This window comes from Cotesia glomerata, linkage group LG8, assembly GCF_020080835.1.
Source record: "Cotesia glomerata isolate CgM1 linkage group LG8, MPM_Cglom_v2.3, whole genome shotgun sequence".
NCBI lineage: Eukaryota > Metazoa > Arthropoda > Insecta > Hymenoptera > Braconidae > Cotesia > Cotesia glomerata.
In genome coordinates, this window is record NC_058165.1 from 1224043 (window position 1) to 1251762 (window position 27720).

At 29.6% G+C, this 27720-nt stretch overlaps 3 protein-coding genes and 1 long non-coding RNA gene across 4 annotated transcripts; all 4 read left to right on the plus strand.

Annotated features, from left to right (window-relative positions):
- The first annotated feature begins 272 nt into the window (after positions 1-272).
- LOC123270562 (probable cytochrome P450 305a1) lies at positions 273-5434 on the plus strand. Its single transcript, XM_044736676.1, has 7 exons — positions 273-468; positions 2400-2654; positions 2728-2971; positions 3086-3357; positions 3432-3609; positions 3666-3922; positions 5184-5434. The coding sequence occupies exons 1-7, from the start codon at positions 378-380 to the stop codon at positions 5360-5362; spliced, it is 1476 nt and encodes a 491-aa protein (XP_044592611.1). The 5' UTR covers positions 273-377; the 3' UTR covers positions 5363-5434.
- A 320-nt stretch (positions 5435-5754) lies between these two features.
- Positions 5755-8791, plus strand: LOC123270563 (myb-like protein D). Its single transcript, XM_044736678.1, has 2 exons — positions 5755-5916; positions 7918-8791. The coding sequence occupies exons 1-2, from the start codon at positions 5863-5865 to the stop codon at positions 8722-8724; spliced, it is 861 nt and encodes a 286-aa protein (XP_044592613.1). The 5' UTR covers positions 5755-5862; the 3' UTR covers positions 8725-8791.
- A 3314-nt stretch (positions 8792-12105) lies between these two features.
- Positions 12106-13200, plus strand: LOC123270791. The gene is made up of 2 exons (XR_006510702.1): positions 12106-12270; positions 13115-13200. It is a non-coding gene; the product is annotated as an uncharacterized LOC123270791 (long non-coding RNA).
- A 2511-nt stretch (positions 13201-15711) lies between these two features.
- On the plus strand, positions 15712-27407 carry LOC123270813. Its single transcript, XM_044736962.1, has 4 exons — positions 15712-15899; positions 22865-22995; positions 27023-27193; positions 27257-27407. The coding sequence occupies exons 1-4, from the start codon at positions 15789-15791 to the stop codon at positions 27405-27407; spliced, it is 564 nt and encodes a 187-aa protein (XP_044592897.1). The 5' UTR covers positions 15712-15788.
- The last annotated feature ends 313 nt before the right edge of the window (positions 27408-27720 follow it).

Sequence of the window (27720 nt, forward strand, 5' to 3'; positions counted from 1 at the left end):
TGAACAAAAATCAATCAGCTAAATAATTAAATGTGTAAGCTTGATTTAATATTTTGATTACGTATATCACTGAATATGAATGTAAACAATCTGCATAATTATGATTAAATGAAAATAACTAAATTTAACAATAACGTTTACATTAATAATGCATACAGTTTTATTATCTAAAAGATAATTCTTATCCGCTAATACTGATTTAATTTCTTAAGTGTTTTTTAAAATTAAGTGGGGATAAAAAAGTGGAGATGGTTATGAAAATTTAAAGGAATATTCGAATCTTACCAGTTCTTTCCAAGTGCCCTAAGCAATCTTACTACCTTAAATTTGGACTCTTCTTTTACAAATTGTACAATAAATTCATCAATCATTACAAAATGATATTGAATGCATTGTACGTGATCTTTATTTGCTTGGTGACGACATTAGGAACCCTGTTTCTTATAAGATCAAAGGATGCTCCTCCAGGTATCGTTAGTTTATTTATTAATTATTAATTATTAAGTATTAATATTATTAAGTATTAATTTACTATCAAAGTACTTCAATAGTCAATAGGTATATTATAGATCATATATGATGATCTAATCATCTATCAATGATCAACCTGCTGTTATTGAGTTACCTGACTCCATATTTTGGAATCTAAGCAGCGAAACTTATCTTGTATATTTTGTGACGCTTGTTGACCTGGTTTAATACATTTGCGGTTACGTATTGATGCATTGAATTATCTTTGATGATTAAATCAAACCAGGTGCAAATTTTATAATTAATAATGCTGAATTTTATAGTGATTGTTCTGACAATAACATGTTTATTTTTTGTCTGGATTAGCAATTGTATCAATTCTTACGGCTTTTATGGATTACATAATAAAATTTTTGTCACGTGCATTGACAGAAGGATTTATTACGGAGTAATAAACTGATTTAGTAACAAAATTTTTAGTCATTTATTTGGGAGAAAAAAATATTTTTTACCCATCAATATTATTTGTTACAGTTTAATAAATTATTTTTTTATTCTAAATAAATTATATTAATATAAACAAAGCTTTGTTATATAAAAATAACGATTTTTTGATATTATGACTAAAATATTGATTCTATAGAAAATTTTTTTAAACAAAAGTGTAAAATTTAATTTTATAAAAAACGCTTATGTTAATTCCTTAAGATCAATAATTTCATCATAATTTTAAAAGTAACGTTTATAATTATTAAAAAAAAATTTTAACCTTTTATTGTGAATTTTAATTTTGGAATTTGAAAATTTTGGATTTTTTAAAAAATCATAAGGAACATTTTTTATAAATTAAATATTATTTTTGTTTAAAAATTTTCTAAGACCAATATTGTCGCCGTAATATTAAAAATTTGAAGGAAATTTTAAAATTTCTTCACTGATAGAAGGATTTAGTACGGAGTAATAAACTGTTTAGTAAAAAAATTTTTAGTCATTTATTTGGGAGAAAGAAATATTTTTTACCCATCAATATTATTTGTTACAGTTTAATAAATTTTTTTTTTATTCTAAATAAATTATATTAATATAAACAAAGCCTTATTATATAAAAATAAATATTTGTTTCCATCAAATAATATTTAGTAGTAGTTACTAAATATTTGTTTGGTAAGTATTGTCGGTAGATGGCAATGCTTTAATTGCAATGTCATACATAACTTATTAACTGACTGAGATTATTTTATTGAGCTCGATTTTGGGAGATTTATCTTCCCTTTGAAAAGACACATCCTCCCAAATGGCTTATATGTAATTTCTCAGTGGAGTTTAGTTTAAATTTGTTCAATTAGTCTATTATTGATATGTTAAAAAGTTGTTTAATTTAAAATTTTATAAATGTCTGAAATAAAAAATAATTATTTAATGAGATTATTTTCTTTATAATACCTTATATTTTAACTTAAAATTATTTATTTTAATTATTTTGATTTATTTTTAGTAACAATAGTTATGTTATACGGTAAAATTAGTTAAATAATTAATTTGTTTAATAGCAATAAACGATTTATTGCGAAGCAATAAATCATTTGTTAATACTAAATATTTATTTGGTGGCAATGAGCTTTAATAAATTATTTAGTAACTATTACTAAATATTTGGTAATTAAAAGTTTGTTGCTAAATCATTTAGTAACTATTGCTAAATCTTATTAAATAGAACTAGATAATGTATCAAATACAGAATTTATTAAAAATTACAATAGTGAATAACTAATTAAAAAATTTATGTCACAGTTGGAATAATTAAGATACTAATGTTAATGATTGTGAAGAGTTGTAATCATAATAATTATGATTTAAAATGTACATAATAATTTTTTTTATCAAAAAGAAGAAGCTTAGATAAGAAAAAAATTGTTTAACATTGACAGGTCCTTACCCATGGCCAATCTTCGGTAACCTAAAGCTAATTCGAAAACTAAGCCAAAAATTCGGCGGCCAGCATGTCGCATTTATGAAATTAAATCAACAATACAACAGTGATGTTATCAAACTTTGGCTCGGAAGTTCTAGTGTTTATGTAGTCGGTGGGTTTGAAAGTATCCAAAAGATTCTTCGTGACGACAATTATGACGCGCGTCCTTGGACTGAGTTCGTTAAGGTCAGGAATATGGGGATCAAGAAAGGTTTGTCTTACTTAGATTAATAATGCTAATCTTAATCCATCAAATCCTTCTGACAATATTTCTTTTGATCAAGGTATCACCATGACGGACGGTCCTGAATGGAAAGCAGTTCGAGGGTGGTTAGTTAGATCCCTCCGAAATTTAGGATTCGGCCGGGAAGAAATGTGCAACAGAATAAGCGAAGAATTGGAGATCCTGATTGACGGATTGAAGCGCCAAGGAGACAAGCCAGTAAGAATTAAGTCGATGATTGCTCCAGCGGTTATCAATGGACTGTGGACACTGGTGACTGGAAAGAGGATTGATGATAAGAGAAGGTAGGTCCGAGCAATCCTTTCTTATCTAGGTCCATAAGATTCAGTGTAGAAACCTATAGACTTACATCGAAATCCATATACATTTTTTGATAAGATTCGTTCTTCTTTAAACAGATTGATGCACTTCCTCAATATCATGGAAAGAAGAGCCCAAGCCTTCGACATTACCGGCGGAATTCTCTCAGTATATCCTTGGCTACGTCATATTGCGCCCAAAGCATGCGGTTACGAAGTGTTGGTCACTCTGAACAACGAACTCAAAGCGTTTCTGATGGAGTCAATTGAAGAGCACAAGAAGAACTACGTCAAGGGCAGTGAAAAAGACTTGATTGATATGTTCTTAACGGAAATGCATCTAGGAGACGTCTTTGACGCTGAATTCGATGGTTTGTTGATATGAGCCCTGCACTTTAGACCAAATTTAGGATCAATAACAATGACAATAATAATTACTTGCTAGATGATCAGCTGCTGATGATTCTGGTGGATCTCTTCATCGCCGGCTCGCAGACAACAACAGTCACCCTGGATTTTCTTTTCTTGTGGATGACAGTCAATCAAGACGCTCAGGCGAAGCTCCAGGACGAATTGGACACAGTGGTTGGAAACCGTCTTCCCGACTTATCAGACAGGCCAAAGTAAGTTTTTTTGTTGATTCTGCTATTAGAACTAGAATCTAATTGTCTTTTTCCAGGCTGCCGTTCACGGAAGCAGTGCTAACAGAATCTCAGAGACTACGACTGGTCACTCCGATCATTGGACCTCGTCGGTCACTTAAAGAAGCAAGCTTAAACGGATACAGGATACCAAAAGGCGCGACTATTTTGATGAATACCTACAGTGTTCATGCAGACTCGAATATTTTTGAAGACCCGTTGTCATTTAGGCCTGAAAGGTTTATTCAGAACAATGTTTACACTCCTAGCAAGAAGCTGATACTCTTTGGAGGAGGTAAGCTGGAGTTTAGCTTATCAATTTCAGAATTTCGCACGCCTTAGGTGCGCTCTTAGGAGTCTGTGGCCGTATGTAAACCTCTCATAACTTTGGAACGGCTTGGCCGATTTTGTCGCGGTTGGCGCCAGTCGAAAGGGCGTGACCAAATTTAGATTTTTAATACAATTTGGACCGATTTCGATGGATGTAATTTGAGAATTCTCAAAAAAACTAAAAAAAAAATTTTTTTGCAAATGCGATTTTTTTGGAATAACTTTCAAACGACTTTGCCGTTCGATTCCAAAAATTAATCAGCTCTTAACATTAAAAAACCGTGTTGATTGCCGCCAGCCTGGTCAAAATCGGTTAAGGAGGTTCGAGCGAATCTAATGTAAAAAGAATTTCCAACTTTGAGCTTTGAAATTAAGTATACGTATAAATAAATACGTAATTTAAAAAAGATTCACCGTTTAGTTACTTAGATATTAAATTTTAAAAATCACATATTTTATCTCCTTATACACGAGCTCGTATGGCGGACAAACGTTTTGTCGATACTTTAATTATTTTTTCTCAATATTAACCTCCCAATTTTAACGGATAAAAAATTATACACAAGAAACTTGGATTATTGCAAAATATAAAAAAAATTTAATAATAATACATTACCGATATAATTTTTGAAAGATTTAAAGTCAAATTTAATGTTTGTAACTGGTTTAGCGTCAGCCATTTATTCGAATAAAGATTTGACAACATCGCGTCAACAGCTGAGAAAAAACAAAAGGATAGAAATATAGTTACAGAGAGAGAAATGTTTAACTCACACACTCATCCACGTCTCAGGTTATGGGTATAATCATGTGCGCTATTGCCAAATCTGTTTATTTATTCCGGCAAGCAATGAATACCAAAGTCATTTTATTACTTTACTTTATTAGTTAAGTAAAAATCATCAATTATTAAATTGTTTAAATTATTTTAAATTATTATAAAGTTTTGACGAATATTGGGAAGACAAAAATTTTTTAGTTATTTTGACTCATTAGTTACGCTCGAACTTCCATAATTCATTCAAAAGTTATTGCGATTTAAAAATTCAAAAAATAGTGTTTTATCAAACTTCTATCAAACTTTTGAGCTCGAAGAGCTCAAAAGTATAGAAAAGCTACTTTTTTGAGCTCGGAGAGCTCAAAATAACACACAGGTATAGAATTGGCGGGAAATTGTAGGGATGGCCTTCAGAGTCGACCGTATTCTTAATTTTTTTTATTTTCAGGTCACCGAAGATGTCCTGGAGAGACAGTAGCAAAATCTGAAGTTTTCTTGCTCTTCGCAGGGATTATGAAGAACTTCAAGTTGCTTCCAGCGTGTGATAGCGATCTTCTGGATATTAATCCGCAGCCTGGATTAACAATCTCACCAAAGCCGTACGAAGTTTTGCTTGTCAAACGATAGATTACAGATTAAATTTATTTTACTTACTAATTGTTAAATTTGAATAAAAGATACTAAAGTTACAAATAATAATTCATAATTAATTTTTTTTTATAAAATTCTTTGACTGCATCAAAAGTAAGTGTCTCTATTATTTAAAATAAATTTTTCGTACCATTAAATTGATTAAATCACTACAATCCAATTTATCATTTCATTCAAAATTTAACAACCCTGTTTAGTAGCTGGGATAATTGATGCGACGAAATGTAACACCTGTTCTCGAGAATTTTATTTCTCGTAGCTACCCAATCAATTCCTATTGCTGACAATAACAATTAATTAAATAACCTGTATTATAGTTGTCATAAAAATAGCAATCAATCACTTAAATCAACCGGCACCTCTTATCACGGAAATTAGATTCTGCTGTGACTATAAAACGATTGAAATAAGAAATAACCGAGTACTGGCTAACGTGATCCGTCTGTAGACGAAAGCTAACTATATTTATCTTAATCATGTATTCATTTGGATTTTTGATCATTTTGATCACCCAAGTCCTTGTAATTGCGGTAAGTGCATTATATTTATCTAAATAATTCAAAATTCTAGGAACTGAGCCCATAACCTTTGATTCAAAGGTTATGCACTGTAGAAAATTTATTGGACTCGGTGTGATGTGAAAATTGCACTGTGTAATGTTAAATTTGAGAAATAATCAATTTTTAATGATAAATAATTAATTTATAATGAAATATTTAAGCTACATTCAAAAATGCTTTATTTATAGATACATAATTAATAAATGACCTTGTATCTTGTGAACTATTGACATTTTTAAAGATATAAGCTAAACTCGACATTACACTCATCGAGACCTTTCATTTGAGTACCCATATCAATTTTTCATATATTTTATATATTTATATATATACAGAGTGTCCCAGAAGTAACGGACGCCATTGTAGCATCTGATAAACAAAATATTTCTGAGACGATAAGTCCTTAGCCATTTTTTAATCAGACGCATAGATAATTAATTATTAATTAAAATAACGTCCTTTCATGCAGTAGAGAGAGAGAGCGCTATCGTCAAGTCAAGTGCGTTCCAACGAAGACGCTTGCATGTGTGAATGTGTTAGTAAATATGTGTGACTACGTTAGCTATAGAAACTAGTTAGTCATACAGTTAGTTGTGTCTTTGTTTGGCACATATTTTACTGGACACTGGCGCTTCCTCTCTAACAAATAAAGAGACATTATTTTTAATGAATAATTAATTATCTATGAGGTTAATTGAAAAATGGCTAAAGACTTTTCGTCTCAGAACTATTTTTTTCATCAGATGCTACAATGGCGTCCGTGACTTTTGGGACACCCTATATATATACATACATATATATATATATACATAAATATATATATATATATATATATATATATATATATATATATATATATATATATATGTAGATATGAAAAATATATCAAAAATACAAGTGGGTACTCAAATAAAAGCTCTTGATGAGTGTAACATCAGGACGAGCTTATATCTTCAAAAACGTCGATGTTTAAAAAAGTACAGTGCAATTTAACGTAATTAAGAAACTACTTTGCATCGTGTGAACTATTGATATTTTTAAAGATATAAGCTCATCCTGACTTTATATTCATTGAGACCTTTCATTTAAGTACCCATATCAATTTTTAATATATTTTATATAATTATATATAAAATATATATGTAGATATGAAAAATATATCAAAAATACAAGTGGGTACTTAAATAAAAGTTCTTGATGAGTGTAACATCGAGATGAGCTTATATCTTTAAAAACATCAATATTTAAAAAAGTACAGTGCAATTTAATATAATTAAGAAATTACCTTGTATCTCGTGAACTATTGACATTTTTAAAGATATGAGCTCATCCCGATGTTACACTTATCGAGACCTTTCATTTGAGTACCCATATCAATTTTTCATATATTTTATATATTTATATATTTTATATATATGTATACATGAAAAATATATAAAAAATACAAGTGGGTACTTAAATGAAAGCTTATGATGAGTGTAACACCAAGATGAGTTTATACCTTAAAAAATATCAATAGTTAAAAAAGTACAGTGCAATTTAACAAAAGTCATTATTTAATAATGCAAAATTTTATTTATTTATAGTTCACTACAGCAGTCACGTAGTGACTGCAAAATTTCTAGTTAACTATTAATAAATGTACTTTCCTCCCAAATAAATATTTATTGAATGTTAAAAAATATTTATTAAAATTTAATAAATTAAATAATTGTCTCCAAATAAATTAAATTATTAATAGTTAATAAATTAAATTATTAATAGTTAATAAACCAAATTATTAATAGTTAATAAATTCTTCTAACAGTGTGCATTATATTTACCTAAATAATTTTAAATCCTAATAACTGGGCCCATAACCTTTGAATCACAGGTTATGGGCCCAGACCTTGATTACAGGTTATGGGCCCAAACCTGGATTATACAGGTTATGGGCCCAGATCAATTAAATTAATTCTTGATTCTAAACAGTGCGAAGAAAGAGAATCATGGAACGAAGAACGTCGCCACATTCATCACTTCGGACCCTCATCTGACGATCAATTCGTGATGGTAGTAGAATACGACAATTGTGCCGCTCAAGACTATCCTCATCGCAAAGCAACGGTGACTAAAGTTCCACTTAATGACATGCGTCGTTATCACAGATATCATCCAGTCCATGCGAATTCTAACGCTAACCAAATTCGAAGAACCCTTGATGAAAACAGCAACGTTAACACCAATGTCAACACCAATTCAAACCGACGATCTCTGGATGATAACAGCAATGTTAATACCAATGTGAACACCAACCAATTTCGCAGATCATTAGATGACAACAGCAATGTCAATACCAACGTCAATTCTAATCAGATGCGCAGGTCATTGGATGACAACAGCAATGTTAATACTAATGTCAATTCTAATCAGATGCGCAGATCATTGGACGAGAATACTAATGTCAATATCAACACTAATAATTTAGGAGGCGATGGTGATGGTGCTGCTATTTCGTTGAATGATCACGAGGTTAATATTGAAGCTCGTAGATCTCATGAGTCCAATGGATCTAGACGATATGGCAATCACAATCATGTTCCTAATCCTAATTCAAAGAGCAGGAGGAATTCTAGGAATCAATTGAACTCGCTTTATGGTCATCAGCGCAGAAACTCGCAAGGATTGAGAAGGAATGTTCTTGTTGAGAACAAAGGACAACGTGTAGAGGTTGATGATAATGAGGCTAATGTTTATGTTGAACATGCTGCTGATGATATTGATGATCTTGCGCCTTAAAATGGAAAAGTTGGAAAGTTTATTTGGTTTTTAAATGAGTTATTGTAAATAATTGCTATCATGTGTAATCTGATGATTAATAAATATTGACGATAATTCGAAGTTTTTGCTTAAATAAATTATTTTTGAATTGATTGATTGGGATTTCATTTATGAAAATGCGGCTTAATGGCTCATTGGGAAGCATAAATTTTTGAACTTGTTTTTTATAAACTCATCGGGTAGAATGCAAGTTGAGGAATTAATATTGGTTTGGTTATAATTTATATTATTGGGGGAATAAGAAAAATTTTGTGTCCAAAATAGTCAATAAAATCGCTTTTTTAGGGAAATTAAGGGAATTTGTGTCATTTCAAGGTTTCATATCATTCTGGATAGTCAATTTATTATGATAAGTATTTAGGCTGCATTCAAAAGATCTCTAGATACATAATTGAGAAATTACCTTGTATCTTGTGAAATTTTGAAATTTTTAAGGGTATAAGCTCATCCTGATGTTATACTCATTGAGACCTTTCATTTGAGTACCCACATCAATTTTTCATATATTTTATATATTTATATATATGTATATATGAAAAATATATCAAAAATGCAAGTGGGTACTCAAATTAAAGGTCTTGATGAGTGTAACATCGGGATGAGCTTATATTTTTGAAAATATATATGTATATATATATATATATATATATATGAAAAATTGATGTGGGTACTTAAATGAAAGGTCTTGATGAGTGTAACATCGGGATGAGCTTAAATCTTAAAAAATGTCAATACTTTGCAAAATACAAGGCAATTTCTTAATTATACAGACTAAATAAAGATTAAAGAGAAAAATATATGAATTAATTTTTTTAATAATACTTGACCTTACAAGAAACTTAATAATAAAGAAATAATTTAAATAATATTTTTTTTAAATTATCAATAAATAAATTTTGTTTGAAAATTAAAATATAAAAATTGAACAAACAAAAAGTTATTTAAATTTAATAAAACAAATTAAAGATTATTATTACAAGTGAAATTTATTTATAATTATTGTAACAATCGACGAAATAATTTTATTTAGTATAAAAAAAATAAATTTTTAAACTTTTCGATTTAATTAATAGCAACAGCACCTATTATTAGTAAATTTTTTTCTAAATTAATTAAAAAATTATTACTTTTCTGTTAGCTTCTGTTAGCATTGTAAACAAAGCAGATGTCAAAACACCAGACAAAGAGTATTTTTATTCTTAAAATAACTTTGAAATTAACAAAAAAAATTATTAATTAAATAATATTGTTTTAGCTGACGAAAAATTTAATAATACTTTAAAACCAACTGCCATCAATCAATCAATCAAATATATTCTGATCAGTTAAAAATGTACTTTTGTGCCATAAAAATATGTTGCGTTTTACAATTTTTCTGTGCATGATCGCTGGGATTTTTGCCCTTGAAACTGAAGTTGGTCCTTGTCCGGTGATAACTAAGAATTACCTGAATCTAGCGGGAGTAAGTCTTTTTTTTTTTCAAACCGATTTTGTTTAAGGAGATCCACGCGAAGTAAAATTTTGATAAACTTCCTGAAAATTTGTATATTCAATCTACGTAGCCTAATAATTAATAAAAAAAATTATAACAGTAGGTTTTCGGGGTTTAATCAAATAATTAGCTTTGAAAATTGTAATTTTTACATGTAAAATAGAGATTCCACCAGCCGTGTATTCGGTTAAGAATTTAATGCAATTAACGATTAAAAAAAATTTAATTTTCATTGAATTTAATTGAAAAAATAATAAGCTAAAGATTAAAACAATAAAAAAGTAGCTTTCCGAAGGTATCACGGAGATAATTTATATTTTTTATGAAAAGTCATGGGGAACTTGCGTTGTTTAAAGTCTTGTATTTGAATTGGCAACACCGCTTGCTTAGTTACCCATGCGCATAAGTAACCAAGGTTTTTTAAATGCTAGAACATCTTAGTCATTTTAGTTAGACAGTAAACATAAATAAATTTTAAAGTTAGGGACACTATTTTTGTGTTGTCAAGTGTATATACCGGTAATTCAGAGTGCTATATTGTTTTATTAGTCAATTAAATGTTAATAATTATTTAATGAGTAAATTTATTAGACAATTTCCTCAACAAATGTTATTAATTAATTTAAAAATTAATTTTAAGATAACAAAAGTATTTTAACGTATTATTTATTTATAGACATTCTTTACACTAGGAGGGTACTTGGATATCCTTAATAATTAAAAATCAATTGGATCAAAAAGTTAGTTCGAAAAAATTACACTAGGTGGCTACGGGCTCTCACAGTTAGAATTTTAAAATCTGAGTATTTAAGGAGATCCACGCGAAGTAGTCAAATTTTTAAAACTTCCTGAAAGTTTATAAATTCAATCTACGTAAATAATTAATAAAAAAAATTAAAAAACAGTATTCCGGAATATTTAATAAATAATTAGGTTTCAAAATTGTAATTTTTACATGTAAAATAGAGATTCCACCAGCCGTGTATTCGGTTAAGAATTTAATGCAATTAACGATTAAAAAAAATTTAATTTTCATTGAATTTAATTGAAAAAATAATAAGCTAAAGATTAAAACAATAAAAAAGTAGCTTTCCGAAGGTATTACGGAGATAATTTATATTTTTTATGAAAAATCATGGGGAACTTGCGTTGTTTAAAGTCTTGTATTTGACTTGGCAACACCGCTTGCTTAGTTACCCATGCGCATAAGTAACCAAGGTTTTTTAAATGCTAGAACATCTTAGTCATTTTAGTTAGACAGTAAACATAAATAAATTTTAAAGTTAGGGACACTATTTTTGTGTTGTCAAGTGTATATACCGGTAATTCAGAGTGCTATATTGTTTTATTAGTCAATTAAATGTTAATAATTATTTAATGAGTAAATTTATTAGACAATTTCCTCAACAAATGTTATTAATTAATTTAAAAATTAATTTTAAGATAACAAAAGTATTTCTACGTATTATTTCTTTATAGACATTCTTTACACTAGGACAGTACTTGGATCTCCTTAATTAAACAATTGTGGTTCAAAAAGTGCTTCTGATACCAATAATTAGATAGCAACTTTTGTACTGCTATTTTGATTACTAAGGTGCCATTATATGTTTTTTAGATAATCGGCAGATGGTACACATACCAACAGAACAGCAATTTTGTAGATAAGCTATCAGTATCTCAAACTATCGACGTTCAGCCTGTGGATCAAAATAATGCGCAATTAATTTTCTCTGACTATTCACTGCTGTAAGCAATATTATAAAAATTTATATTTATTACTTTAATGCGCAGTTCTAAATTTATCAATTTATTAATTATATGGACGTTTTATTATGCAGCACTAAAAATAAGTCAACTATTGTCGTCCAAATACAGGTCGATAAAAATCAGTTGACCAACACGCTGCATATTCCGGGGTTCGGAACAACAGAGAGCATATTTTACGTTCTGGGGACGGACTACACCAGATATGGAATAATCTACGGCTGTGAAGAGTATGGAAATCAACAGTAAGTGTCTGTAGTGATTTATTAAAATTACACTGATAAAAAAAATAAGTTGATTAAAGAAAAATTTTTTCTTCAAAATGTCTTTGTTGTTTTAAGTAATTAAATTCTCTTAACTTAAGAAATAGATTCTCGAATCAAGAAACTTGGTTGTTTTAAAATAAGATATATACAACTGTCGCCCAAGAATTTCTTTCTCGAGGATTTAGATAGACGGTAACGTTGGTTCAAGATATTACCGACTTGTTCCAAGTATGGCGCCACTCCAATAATTAACCTATTATTTTACTTGTTTTAAGCATACAAATTTAAGTATTTTTGCTATTGTCTGAATTAATAAATATTTTGTCGGCAAATAGAGAAATAAAAATTTTTTAATTTCAAAGTTTTTTTCTGACTTAAACTTATAACATCATAAATAAAAAAATTAGTTGTTGAATCAACAATCAATAATTCTTTAAATGAAATAAAATAGTTGTTTATTGAAGAGAATCGTTTTTTAATAAAGAATTCACTTATATCGATCGAAGATAATGTAGTCTTGAACGTCGTAAAAATTTTATCGATCGGAGTGATTAGATCTCTCGCTCCAAGAAACATTAAATCAAGACAAAAATTTCTTGAAATAAGACAACTAGTTCTCTTCAAAATAATTTTCTTGGAGCAAGAATATTTTTCTTTAATCAAAATATTGTTCCCGCATCAGCGTAGAATTTTAAGTGCGCGCGCAAGCGCGCACTTAAATAAACATTTCGCTTGTGATATATTTGACCAATCACATTACATTATTTCACCTCAATTTTACGTTAAGAATTTTGGCGTAATTATTAAGGAACAATTGTTTCAGTTTTCACAGGGTCTGGATTGTCACCCGAGAACGCTTTCCACCAGCGAGTACGAATATTAGTCAAATAGTTAGAAGAGCGTTTGAGAGAAATGGTCTCAAGTTTATGCAGTTTACTAAAATTGATCAAAGTTGTTCGTATGATTAAGTGTAATGAATGCAATATGGCTTTTTAAGAATGAAAATGAAACTATTTTAATTAATATTAGTGTTTTTTTTATTTCTAACTCCTTGCGAGGCGTGCAGTAGCCTATCGGATCCGGCCCTTGCTTACCAAAGCACTGGACCGGGTTCGAGCCCGGCATACGCCAATGAATATTTTTAATATTCAAGTGTATTATTCTGCTGTCGAAAAAAATAAACCGAGTCCAACCACTAAAAGTTTACTCCTTACAGTAGTCGCTCATGACTTTAGTAGCTTACGCGACTTGAAACAAATAAATAAAGAAAAAATAAAACTTCTTGCTATAAAAATTAATAATTAAAAATTTTTTCAGTCTGCTCCAAGCTTATTTTAACACTCGAGTAGCTACACCACAGCTGAATGCGACTAAAATAATTCGAAAGGCGTTTCAGAAAAGAGGTATTAAACCTTTGCGCATGATTCAAGTCGATCAAAATAATTGTCCAGAATAATAATTGTTAATGTTTAATTAAAATATTATTCAAATTTTAAATTTTATTTAAAAATCAAGAAATAAATATTTTATTTAAATCGATTAATTTGTTCTTTAAAGTGAAAGAGTGTCTTAAAAAAATCCAACCAAGTACACTGTTAAAAATTTCTATTGTAATTTTACAAGAAATGTATTGGAAGCTAATAGGCAAAACATTTATTTAAAATTACAATCGGGTATAGTAATATTACAAAACATATACAGATGTGAGGTTACTAATTTTACAAGAATTTGTAATTTTACAAATATTTTTCAGATTAGTTAAGTTTGTAAAATTACAATACTTTCCTTGAATTTAAATAATAAAAAAGAAAGATTTGATTTAATATTTGTTGTCATTTTATTTTTATAAAGCGCTGACTAGATTTTGCATCTCACGTAGGCCTAATTTTTACAACTCTGATGATATAATGTGAAAATAATATTTACCCTAACTAAGAATCGAACGCGAGCCGCTTGCTTGCCAGACCGATATCTAACGCCCTACGCCGTACGACCGATAGGTGGTTCAACATCTCATTATTCTTATAAGCTAATCCTATGTGGTGATTGAGCATTACGGCTTATTATTTATTATTTACATTATTTGTGTTATTTTGTGCTGTTTATTGATGGAAAATAACTAACTTTTACATTATTTATTATTCATTGAATATTATAAAAATTAAAGTCTAACATATACTCATTAAAATATATTGATTTCGAAATGATCGTTTGAGCGTAATATTAAAATTTATAAAAGATAAATGATGCCTCGAATTTATTATTACAAATAAACAACCATAGACTAAAAATTAGTAAAAATAAATATGAAGGACATTGTTGTTTTTTCGATACATCAGTCTCATTTTTGTAAAACTTAAAAGTATTGTTTTTAAAATTGGAAAACAGTCAAGTAGAATTACAATTCGTGTAATATAATTAAAATTGTCTGGTAACATTACATTGCACTGTGTAATTTTACAATGAAAATTGTTAAAATAAAAAAAAGCTTTTTAAATTTTTTATCAGATTATTGTAATATAAATTACAATATTTTTCTGTGATTTTACATAAAATTATGCCGAATCAGATGACAAATAATGTTTGCAAAATTAAAAAGCTTTTTCTTAAAAATTTACCAACGATTCTGTAATATTACAATGCGTGTTAGGTTTATACATGAAGATTGTAAAATTACAATACATCTTAGTAGATTTCCTGACAGGTGTTGGAAAATTACATGAATTGTATTTTATTTCGCATTGCTATACACTGATTTGTAATCTTACTTAGTATTTATTTTGTAAAGTAATTGTAATTTTACAAAAATTTTTAACAGTGTAAGTAAAAAATATTTTTTTCTCCCAAATAAATGACTGAAAATTTTTTTACTAAATCAATTTATTATTTATTACAATAAATAATATCCGCGGGAAAATTTAAACTGTCTCTATAATAAAATTAATATTTTTTCTTTGGATAAAATTAAAAAAAATCATTATATATTTTAACTTATTTCGTAATAAATGATTTTGATCTTTACATTAAATGATAAGAATTTAAGATAACAAATATGCAGCTTATTTAATTAAAAAAAAATCCGTCAATTATATAAATTATGTAATTATAATCATCAAACAGTCGTTATAATTAGAAGAATATTTATTTTATTAATTATCATTATATATTTAACAATAAAAATTTTATTAACTTATTGATTTCATTTTTTTTTTTTTCATAAAATTACCGACGTTTATACTCAGTTAACAAATTTTTATTTTTTAACAGTTTTACTTAAGTTAACCATTGATCTGAGAAAATTTTCTATTGACATTAAAAAAACACTCATTAAAACAGAAAAATTAAACATTTACACCAGACTTGAAAAATTTTTATTCAAACAGTCTTGTTTGACCTCAATAAAAATTTTGCGACACAATGAGACTTCTCACTAGTTTATAAGTGAGAAAATTATCGAATAAACTTCAAAAAGTAACTTTGTGCTAAAGAAACACAATATGTTGCGCGTTGCAATTTATCTGTGCTTGATCGTTGGCTCTTTTGCCTACTATTTGCAGCCTGGTCTATGTCCGTCGATTCCTTACCAGGATAAATTTATTCCATCTAAGGTAAGTATATTTTTTTTCAGCTTATTTTAATATATTTTCCGACCCAAATGCCAAAAGGGCTTATTACAGCAGCTAGATAGAGTTTAATGCCAAAAAAGCGTATAAAAAAATTTTTTTTCGCTATTCAACTCAGAACTAAAAATTTTTGTAAAATTACAATTACTTTACAAAATAAATACTAAGTAAAATTACAAATCAGTGTATAGCAATGCGAAATAAAATACAATTCATGTAATTTTCCAACACCTGTCAGGAAATCTACTAAGATGTATTGTAATTTTACAATCTTCATGTATAAACTTAACACGTATTGTAATATTACAGAATCGTTGGTAAATTTTTAAGAAAAAGCTTTTTAATTTTGCAAACATTATTTGCGATCTGATTCGGCATAATTTTATGTAAAATCACAAAAAAATATTGTAATTTATATTACAATAATCTGATAAAAAATTTAAAAAGCTTTTTTTTATTTTAACAATTTTCATTGTAAAATTACACAGTGCAATGTAATGTTACCAGACAATTTTAATTATATTACACCAATTGTAATTCTACTTGACTGTTTTCCAATTTTAAAAACAATACTTTTAAGTTTTACAAAAATGAGACTGATGTATCGAAAAAACAACAATGTCCTTCATATTTATTTTTACTAATTTTTAGTCTATGGTTGTTTATTTGTAATAATAAATTCAAGGCATCATTTATCTTTTATAAATTTTAATATCACGCTCAAACGATCATTTTAAAATCAATATATTTTAATGAGTATATGTTAGACTTTAATTTTTATAATATTCAATGAATAATAAATAATGTAAAAGTTAGTTATTTTCCATCAATAAACAGCACAAAATAACACAAATAATGTAAATAATAAATAATAAGCCGTAATGCTCAATCACCACATAGGATTAGCTTATAAGAATAATGAGATGTTGAACCACCTATCGGTCGTACGGCGTAGGGCGTTAGGTATCGGTCTGGCAAGCAAGCGGCTCGCGTTCGATTCTTAGTTAGGGTAAATATTATTTTCACATTATATCATCAGAGTTGTAAAAATTAGGCCTACGTGAGATGCAAAATCTAGTCAGCGCTTTATAAAAATAAAATGACAACAAATATTAAATCAAATCTTTCTTTTTTATTATTTAAATTCAAGGAAAGTATTGTAATTTTACAAACTTAACTAATCTGAAAAATATTTGTAAAATTACAAATTCTTGTAAAATTAGTAACCTCACATCTGTATATGTTTTGTAATATTACTATACCCGATTGTAATTTTAAATAAATGTTTTGCCTATTAGCTTCCAATACATTTCTTGTAAAATTACAATAGAAATTTTTAACAGAGTTTTTATACACTTGCAATTTTATTTTAATTAAAAAAAATCATACTTATCAAATTGGAAAAAAAAATTATGTGCTCTTTTGGCTTTACGTCACTAAATTTTAAATTTCCTAAAGCTAAAAGGGCGTATAAGTTAAAACATACGCTCTTTTGGTTTTGCAAATTTATTTTTTTTATTTTTAAACTTAGAAAGTGTTGATAAAGCGATTAGTAAAAAAAAAAAAAAAAACAAATTTATACGCCCTTTTAGAAGAAATTAATATAGAATTAGGGGGGGGAGGGAATATTGTAGCCGACATTGAGCCAAGCACTCAGTCCTATTGGACCATTGTACTCAGCCCTTCTAGGTTGGTTACGTTATATATCTTGGAGATTGGCCAGGCCTGTCTGCTTCAAGAAGTGAAGCAACTGTCCCACGCCAATCTCCTGTATATCAATAGACTCTCCATCGCAGAATCCTAGTATGTCCTTTCGGGCTGTTGCCAGTTTTCTGCAATGGAGGATTAGATGTAGAGGAGTTTCCTCCTCCGATAGGCATCTGGGGCACATCGAGTGATCTGAGATGCCTAGGCGTCTCAGATGCCTGCCGGTTAGCCAGTGTCCTGTGATATACCCGACAGTTAGCCTTAGCAGCTTCTTGTCGAGCCCTATCAAGGACAAGCCTAATGTCTTGGAGGGTCCTTTAAAAGTGCCCTCGTATGCATCATGCCTTTTGCCTCTGCCCACACTTCCTGAAACTTGTCGTTAGTCCATAGGGAAGCGTGTTGCTTTATGAGACTAAAAGGCACCGCTATGCTGATTACTGGTTCAGGGTCTCTTTTACGAGCTCCCGCTTTCGCCAGCTCATTTGCTTTGTCATTTCCTGCGTTCCCGCTATGGCCCGGTACCCACAGTAGTTTGACTTTGTTATACTCTGCTAATTCATTTAGGGAGTCTATGCATTTTCGCACTAGTCTCGAGGACACTTCAGTTTGTTCTAGTGCCCTGAGCGCAGCGCAACTATCGCTGCAGATGTATACGTGCTTGTTCCTGTGGTTGAGCTTAGAAATGTGCTCTACACAGGCCCAGATCGCGTATACCTCTGTCTGGAAAACCGAAGCAGTGTCCCCTAGCCGCAGAGAGATTTCTGTTTTCGGTCCACTGCTATAAATTCCAGCTCCTGCCCCTTTGTCCGTTTTGAGCCGTCCGTATACCAGACTAGCCCTATGGGGGACAGGATGCTCTTGTTTTCCTCGTCCCATTCCTGCCTACTTGGGATAAGGACCTTATATTGACGTCTGAAGTGGTAGCTTCGAGGGCTCATGTCTCCTCCTTGGGTTAGGAATCTGTCGAGTCCCCTGTCCCTTAGGATGGCTGCATGTCCCGTTCTAGCCCTTGTCCAGTGTCCGTTAAAGAGCAATCTCATTGCTGTTTTCATAGCAAGAGCTTCTGCAGTGATATGCGGGGGCTCCAGGTTCAGAGCGCCCCATTGCTAAGGTAGCTGTGGTTCTTAGAGCCCCAGTTATCCCTAGCAACGACAGTCGGTAGACTTTTTAGGAATGCCTTGATGTTGATGTTCTTCTTAAGCGAAGGCCACCATACAACAGAGGCAAAGGTGAGCTGTGGAACCAAGATCGCCGTGTAAATCCACTTGATCAGTCTTGGTTTCAGGCCCCATGTTATGCCAAATATTCTTCTGCATGCCCAGAAAGTGGCAGTTGCTTTTGGGTCTGCTTCTCGATATGGCTTCTCCATGTGAGCTTACTGTCTAGAGTTACGCCTAAATAGCGTACCTCCTTTGAGAATTTAAGCTCCATGCCAAAGATAGAGGGAGCCGTAATTTTCAGCTTCCTTCTTTTGGTGAAGAGTACCATCTCTGTTTTGTTGGGGTTAACCCTTAGAGATTTTCCTATGCACCATTTCTGTATGAGATCTAGAGCACGTTGTGTTCTCCATCTCATCTCCGTCGGGCTTGAGCCTTTAATCATCAGTGCGACGTCATCGGCGTAGCCTACAGCATATACCCTAGGTTTTCTAGTGCTACTAGGAGCTCATTGATGACCAGGATCCACATGAGAGGGGAGGTAACCCCACCTTGTGGGCAGCCCCTTCACACGGGCCAGCACTCAAGTGTCACTGACTCCGGCAGTCAAGATTCTTGTGCGAAGCATAAAATGAGCCCAACCGGTGATAGATTTCTCTACCCCCGAAGAGCTCTGTAGCCTCGCATATTGATTCGAAGGGGGTATTGTCAAACGCCCCTTCTATATCTATAAACACTCCCAGGACCGATTCCTTCCCTCGAAAGGCCCTTTCAATGTAGGTAACCACATCATGTAGGGCCGTTTCAACGGATCTGCCTGCCTGGTATGCGTGCTGTGTATAATGCACCGGCGTGTCGTTTAGTGCATTATCTCTTATGTGCCTATCCACCAGTCTTTCCAATGTCTTGAGGAGAAACGATGTTAGGCTAATAGGTCTGAAGGACTTGGCCAGGTCATAGCTGCTTTTGCCATGTTTTGGTATAAAGACAACCCTGACCTCACGCCAAGCCTTCGGTATGTAGCTTAGGGCCAGGCAGGCCCTGAAAGTAGAAATTAATATAAAAAAACTAAATATTTGTTCTTAGTTGGCCGGCAGATGGTATAAGTATCAGTGTCCCGACTATCTTCTTGACAAGAACTCCACATGCCAGGGCCTTGATATTGCGACGTTTAATGGGGGTACCACGAATATTATATTCTTCGATTATTCAGGCGTGTACGTAAAGTTTCTATTTATTTATTTATTTATTATATTCAACTAAATATTAACATCATATTGAACAATATTTTTATCAAAAACATTAGTATTATTATTCTAGTGTAGGGTAGATTTAAAATAGTAAAGTAAGCTTTAATAATAAGGTAAGCTGCCGCTAATTGCTATTATACATTATTAAATAAAAAACTTAAACTTTATTAATTGATTTTTGATCTGTAGATCAAAAATGAGTTCAAGAATTGCCGTCGGAGCCCATTTTGAGCACAGTAGAATAGCTATTGAGATGCATGTTCCAGGCTTCGGGATCACCGAGGAAGAATTACACATTCTCGATACAGATTATTACAGCTATTTCATAATTATCGGATGTCAAGAGTTTGGCAATCAACAGTAAGTCCTCGTAATTTTTTATCACCATCATCATCTATTTTTCAATTGTTTACGATTCTTTCAGCTATTTCCGGCTTTGGGTAGATACCAGAGAGAAAGATCCGAAGATTGATTACACTGATAAAGTTAACCAAGCATTGAAGAATCTAGGTATACACCCGTATAACTTTGTTAAAGTTGACAACCAAAATTGCCAGTTTTTATCGTATTAGTACTGTATGACGTCTTTAATGAATTTACATTGTCAAGAAATCTATTTTATTTAAAAAATATTAAGAATAATAATAAAATTTAATATTAATTTGTAATAAAGATTATTTTATTTTAATTAAAATTCCTTTAAAAAAAAATTAATTAAAAAGTAAAATTTCTCAAAGTAATTTATACTAATTAACTTCATTTTTTTCATCAGAAATGACTTGGTATCTTGTGAACTATTGACATTTTTAACGATATAAGCTCATCCCAATATTACACTCATCAAGACCTTTCATTTAAGTACCCACATTAATTATTCATATATTTTATATATTTATCTATATTATATATATGTATGAATGAAAAATATATCAAAAATGCATGTGGGTACTCAAATGAAAGCTCTTGATAAGTGTAACATCGGGATGAGCTTATATCTTCAAAATATAAATTATATATGAGTGATTTTCTGTAAGGACGTCCTAAATCTGTACAAAATTGTCCGACCAAATTATTTTTTATTTTATTAGAAAAAAAATTAACAAGGGCTACAAAACTATCAGCTTAATCATAATAAATAAACAGCCGATTTAATTTTTGCTTTTTCGATATTTGTGTATCTTTTGCCATAAAACATCACAGGGGACTGTTTTTTTTTTATCAAATTGAGAAAAATCAAGCAAACTATTTCAATGCATTCAACTTTTCAAGTTCTCAATCAATGTTTACATTAATTAGAATAATATTAAGACTTGTGGATCGAATTTTATAAATAAATTATAAATAAAAATAGTTGCCAGGGGACTGAGTTTTCAAGTGGCTCAGACACATATTTCCAGCGCAAACGGTGCTTTGACACTAAATAAAATCCCGATAAAGCGCTAACAGCCCTATGGTTATTAACTCAAGGCTAGTTAGATCCTTATAAACTTTACAAAAGGTAAAATAACACGCTGGATTTTTTTTTTTGGCTTTGAACTTGTGGCAGGGGACTGTTCGTAAAATGCCTAGGACAAACTTTGGTTTAATGAATTTAATGAAACAAATTAATTTTCGGTACTTTTTATTGAAGAAGATTGTTAGTTATCTAATTACGTTTATAAACATTATGGACCAAATTATATATTATGGGCTAATAACTTAAAATTGAATCTTAAAGTTTTAATTTTGGGAATGGGACAGCCCAGGGGACTGTTACTAAGGTGGTTTACCAATTTATAGCAAAAAAACCAAAATTTATTTCATTTTAGTTTTCAATGCTCCTAATAGAAATGTTTTTTTACTTTCGTAATAAATTTTTTTTAGTAACAAAATAACAATTTTTCCAATAAAAAAATGCCTGGGACAGTGAAAAACATCCTTGAAGAGAATCACCCATATATATGAAAAATATATCAAAAATGCAAGTAGGTTTTCAAATGAAAGCTCTTGATGAGTGTAACATCGGGATGAGCTTATATCTTTAAAAATATCAATAATTAAGAAACGACTTTGTATCTTGTGAATTATTGATATTTTTAAAAATATAAGCTCATCCCGATATTACACTTATCAAGACCTTTCATTTGAGTACCCACATCAATTTTTCATATATATATATATATATATATATATATATATATATATATATATATATATATATATTTGTATGCAATATATGGATAATAAATTTAATGATAAGAATTTAAGATAACATAAATATTTAATTGAAAAAAAATCCCACAATTATAATGATAATTATTGAAAATTTGTTTTCAAATTGGAAAAATATTTTTATTTTATTCAACGATAAAATTTTATCAACTTATTGATTTAATCTCGTCAATTTTCCTTGTAATAAATTTGCCATATTTATATTCAGTGAAAAATTTTGATTTTTTAACAAATCTCGGTTCAACCATTGGCCGGAGAAAATTTTTTATTTACATTCAAAAAATAATTTATTAATGACAAAAAATTAAAATATTTCACCAGCTTGAAAAATTATTATTTAAATAAATATTGTCTGACCTCAATAAAAATTTCGCGCTGCAATGCGACTTCTCACTAGTGTATAAGTCAAAAAATTTTCAAATTAATTTCAAAAAGAAAATTGTTGTAATGTTGCGCGTTGTAATTTATTTGTGCTTGATCGTTGGCGCTTTTGCCTTTAATTTGGAGCCTGGTGTATGCCCGTCGATTCCTTATCAAGATCAGTTCATTCCTTCTAAGGTAAGTTTTTATTTTTTAATTTATTTAGAAAAAAATTAAAATTAAAGAACTTGATATTTGTCTTTAGTTGGAAGGCAGATGGTACAAGTATTTATATATTCAATCTATTTTTGACGATAAATCCATATGCCAAGGCGTTGATATTGCACCGTTTGTTGGCAGTAACACGAATATTGTTTTCTTTGATCATTCAAATCTGTAAGGAAAGTTTTTAATTATTTATATATTAAGAAATTTATTTATTTATTAATTAATTAATTGATTTATTTCAATATATCATAAGCATGAAAATATAGACAAACGCTAGCATTCAAGCGCGCGCTAGCGCGCGCAAAATTCAGTTCTGGTATTTAAAAAAAATCGTCTTAAGGTGGTTCGATTGAATCTAATGTAAAAAATAATTTCCAACTTTGAGCTTTGAAATTAAGTATACGTATAAATAAATACGTTATTTATCTAATCCCAAAATTAAAAAAAGATTCACCGTTGAGTTACTTAGATATTAAATTTTAAAAATCACATATTTTCCCGAGTCGAAACTTAAATCGTAGATTCAACGTATCGAACGTTCAAATCGTAGGTTGAGCGTATTAGACGTTGAAAACGTAGGATCAACGTATTGAACGTTGAAATCGTCATTTGAACGTAATGAACGTAAAAACCGTATGTTGAACGTACCCAACGTATTATAAATGTGAAGAGAACCAATAATTGGTGAAAATAGTAATATTAAAACTGCTCAAATAACTACACATTTTTAATTTTCTTAGCGGGAAGTTAAAAATTTTAATTTTTTTTTGTAAAAATCCACTGGTACAAAATTTTATAAGATTGTATAAAAAGTTATCATTTTATATACAGATTTATGAGGCCATTTTTTGTATAAAATCGTATGAATGATATTTCATAAAATTTTACATAATTTTGGAAACCATTCCGAGGGTAAAAAATTTTGATAAAGCATTTCCGTCAAAAAAATGGTAAATTTAAGCTAAGAAATGTAAAATCTCCCTAACAGAACTGAAAAAAAAATTTTTCTTGTCCATTTACGTTTCAAACATGTGTAGTTATTTGAGTAGTTTTAATATTACTTATTTTCACCCATTATTGGTTCTCTTCACATTTATAATACGTTGGATACGTTCAGCATACGTTATTAACGTCCATTACGTTCTAATGACGATTTTAACGTTCAATACGTTGATCCTACACGGGAAAAAATTTCTGGGAAAATTTCCGATACAACTATTGTAAAGCTGGACTATACTTTTATTACTATTAATTGTCAAATATTTTAGAAGAAAAAATACTATTTATTCATGAAAAAATACAATATTACTATTGTAAAAAGTAAGAGATTAAAATTTCCAGTGCTGCCTCTGTATCTTTCCAATAGAACTATAGCAAATTTTACAATAGTTGAATTGGAATGTTTCTCAATTAGTGTGAGTGATGGGCGTGCACAGCGCTAGACTCCGAGTTTATGTAAATGTTAAAGGATATGGGTCTCAGTTTACCTCGGATAGCGTAGAGGGAGAGTCTCTGGCTGCCAACACAGAGTTCTGGGTTCGATTCCCAGATAGCACGAAAATCTCGGTTTCTTTTTTCGATTACTGTACAGGTACCAATGAGTCCAACCTTCTATTTCTCTCCCTCCCTAATATTTCTTTTAAAAAAACGAACTGTGAATTTTTACAATAATTGAATTGTAAAGTTCACAAACACATATTGTATAATTTGCTCTATAGTATTCGACTTTTTAAGACTCTTGCTAGTCTTATTTGTTGGATAAAATTTACAATAGTAGATCGTAAAAATTACTAAATGAGAAGTATAGTCCACCGTTACTATTTTATTTAGTAAAAATTACAATAGTAAAATAGTAAAAATTCCTTCAATTTTATTTCCGTGTACGTTTTCAACGTCTAATACGCTCAACCTACGATTTGAACGTTCAATACGTTGAATCTACGATTTAAATTTCGACTCGGGTTATCTCCTTATACACGGGCTCTTATGGCGGACAAACGTTTTGTCGAGACTTTAATTATTTTTTCTCAATACTAACCTCCCAACTTTAACGGATAAAAAATTATACACAAGAAACTTGGATTATTGCAAAATATACAAACAATTTGATAATAATACATTACCGATATAATTTTTGAAATATTTAAAGTCAAATTTAATGTTTGTAACTGGTTTATCGTCAGCCATTTATTCGAATAAAGATTTGACAACATCGCGTCAACAACTGAGAAAAAACAAAAGGATAGAAATATAGTTGCAGAGAGAGAAATGTTTAACTCACACACTCATCCACGTCTCTGTTATGGGTATAATCAAGCGCGCTATTGCCAAATCTGTTTATTTATTCCGGCAAGTAATAAATACCAAAGTCAATTTATTACTTTACTTTATTAAATCAGTAAAACTTATTAATTATTAAATTGTTTAAATTATTTTAAATAAAAATAAAGAATTTTTACGAATATTGGGAAGACTAAAATTTAAAAACAATTTTTAAATTATTTTAACTCATTAGTTACGCTAGAACTTCCTCAAAAGAGTCTTAAAAAAGTTGTTTGTTTAATATTTTAAACGCGACGTAAACCAAGACTTTTTTAAGACGACAAAATAAAATTACGAGAGAAAATTTGTTATAAAAATTAATTTTTATACGGTTTTGCGAGTTTTTAAAGGACTTTTTAAGGGGATCCAAGTAACCTCCTAGTGTAAAGAGTGTCTATAAAAAAATAATACGTAGAAATACTTTTGTTATCTTAAAATTGATTTTTAAATTAATTAATAACATTTGTTGAGGAAATTTCCGATAGATTTACTCATTAAATAATTATTAACACTTAGTTGACTAATAAAACAATATAGCACTCTGAATTACCGGCATACATTTGACAACACAAAAAGAGTGTCCCTAACCTTAAAATCTATTTATGTTTACTGTCTAACTAAAATGACTAAGATGTTCTAGCATTTAAAAAACCTTGGTTACTTATGCGCATTGGTAACTAAGCAAGCGGTGTTGCCAAGTCAAATACAAGACTTTAAACAACGCAAGTTCCCAGTGATTTTTCATAAAAAATATAAAATATCTCCGTAATACCTTCGGAAAGCTACTTTTTTATCGTTTTAATCTTTAGCTTATTATTTTTTCAATCAAATTCAATGAAAATAAAATTATTTTTTAATCGTTAATTGCATTAAATTCTTAACCAAATACACGGCTGGTGGAATCTCCATTTTACATGTAAAAATTACAATTTTAAAACCTAATTATTTGATTAGATATCCCGGAAACTTACCGTTTTTTAATTTTTTTATTAATTATTAGATTGAATTTATAAATTTTCAGGAAGTTTTAAAAATTTGACTATTTCGCATAGATCTCCTTAAATACTCAGATTTTAAAATTCCAACTACGAGAGCCGTAGCCACCTAGTGGGATTTTTTCAAACTAACTTTTTGATCCAATTTATTTTTTATTATTAAAAAGATCCAAGTAACCTTCTAGTGTAAAGAGCGTCTATAAAAAAATAATACGTAGAAATACTTTTGTTATCTTAAAATTAGTTTTTAAATTATTTAATAACATTTGTTAAGGAAATTTCCGATAAATTTACTCATTAAATAATTATTAACATTAAATTGACTAATAAAACAATATAGCACTCTGAATTACCGGCATACATTCGACAACACAAAAAGAGTGTCCCTAACCTTAAAATCTATTTATGTTTACTGTCTAACTAAAATGACTAAGATGTTCTAGCATTTAAAAAACCTTGGTAACTTATGCGCATGCGTAACTAAGCAAGCGGTGTTGCCAAGTCAAATACAAGACTTTAAACAACGCAAGTTCCCAGTGATTTTTCATAAAAAATATAAAATATCTCCGTAATACCTTCGGAAAGCTACTTTTTTTATCGTTTTAATCTTTAGCTTATTATTTTTTCAATCAAATTCAATGAAAATAAAATTATTTTTTAAATCGTTAATTGCATTTAATTCTTAACCAAATACCAGCTGGTGGAATCTCCATTCATGAATAAATTAAAATTTTCAAATTTTATTATTTGACTACTGTTATAATTTTTTTATTAATTATTAGGCTACGTAGATTGAATTTACAAATTTTCAAGAAGTTTTAAAAATATTTTCTTTTAATTTAATATTAATAATAACAAAATTGATCTTTGATTCTTAGATCCAAAATGACGTCAAGAATAGTCGTCGAAGCCCATTTTGACCACAGTAGAATAACCAATCAACTGCACGCCCCAGGCTTCGGGATCATGGAGAACGAATTGCACATCCTCGATACAGATTATTACAACTATTTTATAATTATTGGCTGTGAAGAGTTTGGCAATCAACAGTAAGTTCTTGCAATTTTTTGTCGCCATTGTTATGATGTCTAATTGTCAATCTACTGTTCTAGCTTGCTCCAGCTCTGGGTTGATACCAGAGAGATAAATCCGAAGATGAATATAACTATGAAAGTTAATCAAGCATTGAAGAACAACGGTATGTCACCAAATATTAACTTGGTTCAGGTTGACAACAGAAATTGCGGGTTTAAATCTTATTAATACTGTACGACGTCTTTAATAAGTTTACATTGTTAAGAAATATTTTTTATTTTAAAAAAATATCGAGAAAAATAAATAAAATTTAATATTCATTTTCAATAAAGATAATTTTGTTTTAAATTAAAATTCCTTAAAAATTAAAATTAATTTTTTTTATCCCTACTTTAAATAATTATAATTATATTCCTCAAAAATTATAAATTATTTTTAATTTTTTTATTTCGCCATCAAAAGATAAAAATTATAACAAAGCAAAAATTTTGCAATTTATTTAACTTCAAATAATTACACTTAAGCAATTATTAATCTAAAA

Excerpts from the sequence above, each read along its gene's own strand:
- LOC123270562 (XM_044736676.1), top strand. The coding sequence starts at position 378 with ATGATATTGAATGCATTGTACGTGATCTTTATTTGCTTGGTGACGACA. Across the intron at positions 2,655-2,727 it reads GAATATGGGGATCAAGAAAG|GTATCACCATGACGGACGGT; the intron begins GTTTGTCTTACT and ends CTTTTGATCAAG. Across the intron at positions 3,610-3,665 it reads GACTTATCAGACAGGCCAAA|GCTGCCGTTCACGGAAGCAG; the intron begins GTAAGTTTTTTT and ends GTCTTTTTCCAG.
- LOC123270563 (XM_044736678.1), top strand. The coding sequence starts at position 5,863 with ATGTATTCATTTGGATTTTTGATCATTTTGATCACCCAAGTCCTTGTA. Across the intron at positions 5,917-7,917 it reads CCCAAGTCCTTGTAATTGCG|TGCGAAGAAAGAGAATCATG; the intron begins GTAAGTGCATTA and ends GATTCTAAACAG.
- LOC123270813 (XM_044736962.1), top strand. The coding sequence starts at position 15,789 with ATGTTGCGCGTTGCAATTTATCTGTGCTTGATCGTTGGCTCTTTTGCC. Across the intron at positions 15,900-22,864 it reads ATAAATTTATTCCATCTAAG|TTGGAAGGCAGATGGTACAA; the intron begins GTAAGTATATTT and ends ATTTGTCTTTAG. Across the intron at positions 22,996-27,022 it reads TTCTTTGATCATTCAAATCT|ATCCAAAATGACGTCAAGAA; the intron begins GTAAGGAAAGTT and ends TTTGATTCTTAG.